Source organism: Cebus imitator, unplaced genomic scaffold (assembly GCF_001604975.1).
Source record: "Cebus imitator isolate Cc_AM_T3 unplaced genomic scaffold, Cebus_imitator-1.0 Scaffold93, whole genome shotgun sequence".
In the NCBI taxonomy this organism is placed as follows: Eukaryota; Metazoa; Chordata; class Mammalia; order Primates; family Cebidae; genus Cebus; species Cebus imitator.
Window position 1 is genome coordinate 6,108,107 of NW_016107408.1, and position 7,435 is coordinate 6,115,541.

Below are 7,435 nucleotides of genomic sequence, written 5' to 3' on the forward strand. Positions count from 1 at the left end.
TGCGGTGAGCCGAGATCGCGCCATTGCACTCCAGCCTGGGTGACAAGAGCGAAACTCCATCTCAAAAAAAAAAAAGAGTACTGACTAGGAAGAAAAATCAATGTACACTTAGAACCTGGAAGGCAAAAACTCTGAGTTAAGACTGAAACCTGGGACCAGCCACTTTTCGTGCTTCCATGGAAGGCTGTTTTACTTCACTAGAAATCAGAGCAATTTCTGGTGAAGGAAAGGCCACTGTCAAGCACCCATCAGACTCCGGAAGATTTACATCTGAGTGTATCACAGAGCGAAGATGGACGATAAGGTTACAACAAATGCGCTCAGTAGAGCGGGGTAAAACCGCTACAATCACAAATGGCTCTGACACGAAAGAAAATTTTCAGGAAAAAAATATTTCTTGCTACTAAGACAAGGATTAGAGTAGATTAAGATGACAGCAAGAATGAGGGGGAAAAAAAAGAACAAAAGGATTATTCAGATGTGGATGAAATTTAGAAATGTTAGAAGGAGAAAGTGATCTGCATAGTTTTTTGACTTAAGCCAAGAACTTGTTTTAAAAGCTGGTTATACATGATAAAGATGATATATTATTTTAAAATAATTTATCGTAAAATCACCAAGCACCAACATCATACTTAGTGAAGCACTAGAGTCAGTTATTTTAAAACCAAAACATCAAAAGGCATCCCCAGCCTCTTTTTCCACATGATACAAGGCTGGAAAAGCTGACAATCAATACTGAGGAAAAAACAGTTAGACTAATCATATATGAGAAAGGAAGAAATAAAAAGCAGCTCTTCAGACAGCATGATTATCATCCTGGGAAATCAACAATGACAATAAAATCCCACAATAAGTGAACTGAGAAAAGCTGCAGGCTATGAGGGAAAAAAAATTAACAGCATTCTTATCCATCAGGATCATTCAAACGGAAATCCCAGTAAAGAAAAAGACAATTTAAAAAAGCAGCAGTGGCTCCCTATAATCCTAGCAATTTGGGAGGCTGAGGCAGGTGGGTCACCTGAGGTCAGGAGTTTGAGGCCAGCCTGGCCAACATGTTGAAAACCCGTCACTACTAAAAATACACAAAATTAGCCAGGTATGGTGGTACGCACCTGTAATCCCAGCTACTGAGGAGGCTGAGGCAGGAGAATACCTTGAACCCAGGAGGCAGAGGGTTGCAGTGAGCAGAGATCCCGCCGCTGCACTCCAGCGTGAGCAACAGAGACTCCGTTTCAAAAAAAAAAAGTAACAAAATATTTTATTTTAAAGTTGTTAAATAGCTTAGATGAAGATATTACAATTTATTTAAGAAAAAAGGTGGCCGGGCGCGGTGGCTCAAGGCTGTAATCCTAGCACTTTGGGAGGCCGAGGCGGGTAGATCACGAGGTCAAGAGATCGAGACCATCCTGGTCAACATGGTGAAACCCCGTCTCTACTAAAAATACAAAAAATTAGCTGGGCATGGTGGCATGTGCCTGTAATCCCAGCTACTCAGGAGGCTGAGGCAGGAGAATTGCCTGAACCCAGGAGGCGGAGGTTGCGGTGAGCCGAGATCGCGCCATTGCACTCCAGCCTGGATAACAAGAGCGAAACTCCATCTAAAAAAAAAAAAAAAAAAAAAAAAAAAAAAAAGAAAAAAGGTAAAGGCTGAGAGTGGTGGCTCACGCCTATAATTCCAGCACATTGGGAGCCGGAGGCAGGCAGACACGAGGTCAAGAGATCAAGGCCAACCTGGCCAACACAATGAAACCCCGTCTCTACTAAAAGTACGAAAATTAGCTGGGTGTGGTGGCACACATCTGTAATCCCAGCTATTCGGGAGGCTGAGACAGGAGAATCACTTGAATTTGGGAGGCAGAGGCTGCAATGAGCCAAGATGGCAACACTGCTCTCCAGCCTGGTGACAGGGTGAAACCCTGTCTCAAAAAAAAAAGAAAAAGAAAAAAGATAAATATCTAATAGGGTGGAGGAAAAAAAGAAGATACAAATAATAGAAAAGAAATAGCTTCCCAAGAAAATATAAGGCTTCAATATAAAACTATTCTTGTAGATACAAGATGATAAAGAAGAAGAAAAAAAACAAAAAAAAGTTTTAATTCCTGTAGAATTTTTTTTTTTTTAGAACTTGAAAAATTCAGATCAGAATTCATCTAGAATAAGCGGGCATGAATACCAAATACATATATCTTGAAATGTAACTATAGCAGGCTTATCCTACCAGATTTTAAAAAGCCTTACAAACCTGGGTAACACAGCAAGATCCTATCCCTACCAAAAATTTAAAAAATCAACTGGGCATGGTGTTATGCGCCTATACTCCCAGCTACTCGGGAGGCTGAGGCAGGAGTATCACTTCAGTCTAGGAGATCAAGGTTGCAGTGAGCTATGATCAAGCCACTGCACTCCAGTGGGCTTCCAGACCCACCGGGTAGGTGTGTGTCCGAGCTTCTTCGTGTCTTTAGAGGAAAAAAGACACACTCTAGAAAGAAGAGACAAGGTTGGTGACTAAGACTTTTGTAGGTGACTGAATTTTAGGATTTGGAAGGAACATGGAGTGAACCTGAACACCTCTGGGCCCCTTCACTTCTCAGCCAGAAGTGAACAAATCCCAAACTCAAAGTTACAGCTGCTTCTGTGAGAACGTGTTAGATAATCATTGTTGATCCATTTTCCAAGGTCTCAGAATCTAAACAGTTAGATCTCATTCTATATAAGTTGCTCTATTGCCAATCTCCTTGATGTTGACTTTTTACATATAAGGTAAAACTGTAGCGTGATGCAAATTAACCAACCTGACTTGTTTCCAAGGAAAAGATCAATAGTCAACCAAGAACAGCAATGTGAATTAACAAAATTCCGGCAAAGAAAACCCCCTGATCTTAGGACACTGTTCTCTAGACCACAGAGATAAAGACAACATTGGTACAAATACAAGAAAATACCTAAAACTAGAAGGAATAAGGGAACAAAAACTCTTCACAAATGCAAACTTGCTCACGGCCATACAGGATCTCCATCCACTTTCTGTTCTCTTCAAACCAGCATAGTTTTTTTGTTTGTTTTGTTTTTATTTTCTCGCCACTGAATCAGTGCACAAACCAGCATAGTTTAAGTCTTCCTTTCTTCCTCTCTCCTTTCAAAATTTAGGGCAGGTCAGGCACGTGGTTCATGTCTGTGATCCCAGCACTTTGAGAGGCCCAGGCGGGTGGATCGCCTGAGGTCAGGAGTTCAATACCAGCCTGGCCAAAACGGTGAAACCCCATCTCTACTAAAAATACAAAAATTAGCCAGGCGTGGTGGTGGGTGCCTGTAATGCCAGTTACTCAAGAGGCTGAGGCAGAAGAATTGCTTAAACCCAGAAGACAGAGGTTGCAGTGAGCCGAGATTACGCCACTACACTCCAGCCTGGGGGACAGAGGAAGACTCCATCTCAAGGGAAAAAAAAAAAATTAGGGCAAATATATATTTGTGATGTTACTTTACAAATGAGGCAGATGCATCAGACCAACAAAAGATATACTTAATAGACTCAGTAGTCTCACACTACTTCACATCTTATGCCCCCCATGAATAGCACAACTGCTAAGTCAAATACATTCTACAATGATGAATAATGAAACAGAGTTCTGTACCACAAAGCTACTTCAAGATTACAACACACACCACCCCCCCCCACACACACACACGCATGTAAACAAACACATAGATACTCCAAGAGAGGAGGACTACATAAAGAATCTTATCTGTCAGCTGGGCGGGGTGGCTCACGCCTATAATCCCAGCACTTTGGGAGGCTGAGGCAGGCAGATCACCTGAGGTCAGAGGTTCAAGACCAGCCTGGCCAATGGTGAAACCCTGTCTCTACCAAAAATACAAAATTAGCTGGGTGTGGTGGTGGGCGCCTATAATTCTAGCTACTGGGGACGCTGAGGCAGGAGAATCGCTTGAACCCAGGAGGCAGAGGTTGCAGTGAGCCGAGATTGAGCCACTACATTCCAGCCTGGGCAAAAAGAGCGAAACTCTATCTCAAAAAAAAAAAAAAAAGAATCTTATCTGTCTTCTATCCTGACGTCCTGGGTGTTTAGTAAGGTGTCTGGAACGTCAAACCATGACCAGCAATTTGCTGTCTCCATGGAGATCACGATAAATAACATTTTCCTTAAACCAATTCACACATCAAAATCTAACTCAGACACAAAATGATGTTTCCATGATCTGCATCCCTTTTTCTTTCCCTTTCTTTACTCCTCCTATTTTGATAATTAGATGTAAGGCTGGGCAGCTCAAATTCCAAACACTCAAGCCTGTCAATGGCCTTGTCTATGAAAACAAACCTATTTCACATTAAGAGAAAAAGCAAAACTTTTTGAAGGGAGCCAGACATTTAGGAACAATTTAACCAAGAATTACTGGCAATACAAGAGTTCCCGGACAGGTATGGGAAAAAAATGTCTAAAAAGACTATAGTCAGATGGAGAGAATCATGGAGTTTTTCTCAGACTGCCTTATCACCCTGCTAGTGGGCAATGAGAGATGAGACAGGTAGCTGCCAGCCGGCTGCCCCCATTAAAATCCACAGCTTTAACTGCATTAGAGCAGAGAGGCATCTTCCAGATATTGTGAGGCACTAACCCTCTGAAGAATTTCCAACAAAGTCTTTACTCATTAGACAGAGTAACATAATGGGGTTCGCTGCTGCACTGTAAACCCCATCTTTTCAAACTGTTCACTAAGAAAAGGCTTTAGGAAAGAACAGTGAACGATGTTTATTGGCCAGAGCCCTGGACCAGTTTCTGGAAAAAAATACCTAAGAGAAAACAAGAAGCTGAATTTTGACTTAACAATTTAAAAATAAAACTCCAAACAGCTAGCAGCAGAAAAAAATCAAATGCCGGCAATCACTGTTAACTGATGTCCTGAGGTGGGTTACCCACAGACCCTCAATGTGGACTAACCGTGGCCCATTTCCGTCTGGACGTAGGTGCCAATTATCTGAAGTCCTTTGGATGAAGGCAGCCATTTCTCTTGCTGAGCAGTGGTGCCCTGATTCAGCAAGGTAGGAATAAACATGGAGTAATTGAGGCTCACAGGTTCCACAAAATTGACCAAATGCAGTCTACAGGAGAGAAAAGAAAAGGAGCTCAGCCTTCCTCTAGAAAATGCATCCTAGAACCCATTCTTGCCAAACAGCTTTGGCCTTTTTAGGGAGAAGGTTAGGGAAATGTAAGCCCCTTCTTATGAAATTAAGTACAACATTTACCGTTTTACTACCTAAAAAGCCAACAACAGAGCCTGATGGTCTCTTTTCTTCTTCTAATTATTTCAAGGCCACAATTCATTTTACATTTACATTTAATCCAGGAAGCAAATTCTACCTAAGTTTTAGCATAAAAACATCTCTAACTTTGGGAAGGGGAGGTTGTTGGTATTATTTTCTGGTTTGGTTGGCTGAATTTTTTAGAATGTGTGTGTTTGTCTTTTTTGCTTTATTTAGGCTTTACTTATTTGTTTCAAAGATCAGAAGTAACTCCAGAGAAGACTTATTTGGAGAGCTGTTAACAAGAGCTCCAAGGAAGAAATAATTTTGACTATTTTTCCCTAGATAATATAAGCAAATATCCAGAAGAGTGAATACATATTCCAGGGCAGAATCTTAGATCTCTAAAGGTCTTCAGGGTTTACAAATAAGTAATGTGGGCATGTAAAAATTTATCCCCAACGGTCAATGAACATCATTACTCCAGAGTAACTCTATGTCAGGTTGAAATTTAGTTCTTTTTTTTTTTTTTTTTTTTTTTTTTTTTTTTTTTTTTTTTTTTTTTTTTTTTTTTTTTTTGAGACGGAGTTTCGCTCTTGTTACCCAGGCTGGAGTGCAATGGCGCGATCTCGGCTCACCGCAACCTCCGCCTCCTGGGTTCAGGCAATTCTCCTGCCTCAGCCTCCTGAGTAGCTGGGATTACAGGCACGTGCCACCATGCCCAGCTAATTTTTTCTATTTTTAGTAGAGACGGGGTTTCACCATGTTGACCAGGATGGTCTCGATCTCTTGACCTCGTGATCCACCCGCCTCGGCCTCCCAAAGTGCTGGGATTACAGGCTTGAGCCACCGCGCCCGGCCTGAAATTTAGTTCTTAACTCTCTTCTCACAAGATAGAGTCCACAGGAGTTGGCCTTGGCTGTGCTGTGTCACAGATTTTACGGGGATCAAGTCAGTACTTCGACCAAGTGCATATCTGAAGAGCTTAAAGTACAAAATACATCTCATCTAACTGATCTTCATGACTTCTTAAGAGATGATTAGGAAGCAATGTTACTACCAGTTTATCTTGGCCTGTGCAATGGGCAGAGCATGAACTAAAGGGGAGAAGGGGCAGGCTACCATTGCAGTGTCGGGGAACCCTGAAATCAAACCACCGCCTTAGAAGAAATAATAGCAAATACAACACACCCTTCTTTTCCCATTTCCTAAATAAGTACTACGTGATTGTCCCCACCACTTCTTTCCTTTCTTTCTTTTTCTTTCTTTTTCTTTCTTTCTTTTCTTTTAGAAACAGAGTCTCCCTCTGTTGCCCAGGCCGTAGTACAGTGGTGTGATCCCAGCTCACTGCTACCTCTGCCTCCTAGGTTCAGGTGATTCTCATGCCTCAGCCTCCCAAGTAGCTGGGATTACGGGTGTATGCCACCAAGCCTGTCTAATTTTGTATTTTTGCAGAGACAGTGTTTGGTCATGTTGGCCAGGTTGGTCTCGAAGTGGCCTGGCCTTGAGTGATCCGCCCATCTCAGCACTCGTATCTGAAGTCAGGGGTTTGAGACCAGCCTGGCCAACATGGGGAAACCCCGTCTCTACTAAAAATCCAAAGTGCTGGGATTACTGGCATGAGCCACCACACCTGGCCCCATTTTCTTTTCTATCTTACATAAATCATAATCTACGTGGAAACAAAAACTCTCATCATGGAGTTTATAATCCCAGCACTGTGGGAGGCTGAGGTGGGGGATCACTTGAACCCAGGAGTCTGAGGTTACAGTGAACTATGATTGTGCCCCTACACTACTACTTGGGCAACAAAGCAAGACCCTGTCTCCAAAAGAAACGAAAGAAGAGAAGAGAAAGAAGAGAAGATAAGAGAACAGAACAGAAGAGGCATGGTGGCTCACGCAGTAATCCCAGCACTTTGGGAGGTTGAGGTGAGCGGATCACCTGAGGTCAGGAGTTCAAGACCAGTCTGACCAACATGGGGAAACCCAGTCTCTACTAAAAATACAAAAAAATTAGCCAGGCATTGTAGCAGTCGCCTATAATCACAGCTACTCGGGAGGCTGAGGTATGAGAATTGCTTAAACCCAGGAGTTGTTGCAGTGAATTAAGATTGCACCATTGCACTCCATCCAGCCTGGGTGGCGACACAGTAGGACTCCATCTCAAAAAAAA

At 42.4% G+C, this 7,435-nt stretch overlaps 1 protein-coding gene across 3 annotated transcripts in view; it reads right to left on the reverse strand.

Annotated features, from left to right (window-relative positions):
* The window catches only part of ACOX1 (acyl-CoA oxidase 1), a 30,346-nt gene that overhangs the window by 19,130 nt on the left and 3,781 nt on the right, over window positions 1-7,435 (reverse strand). For 2 of the 3 annotated variants that reach the window (XM_017535801.2, XM_017535802.2), the window contains exon 3: window positions 4,959-5,119. The exons of the other annotated variant lie outside the window; for it this stretch is intronic. In XM_017535801.2, the coding sequence (XP_017391290.1) occupies window positions 4,959-5,119 (161 nt within the window). The remainder of the gene's footprint in view (window positions 1-4,958; window positions 5,120-7,435) is intronic. 3 annotated transcript variants of the gene reach the window in all.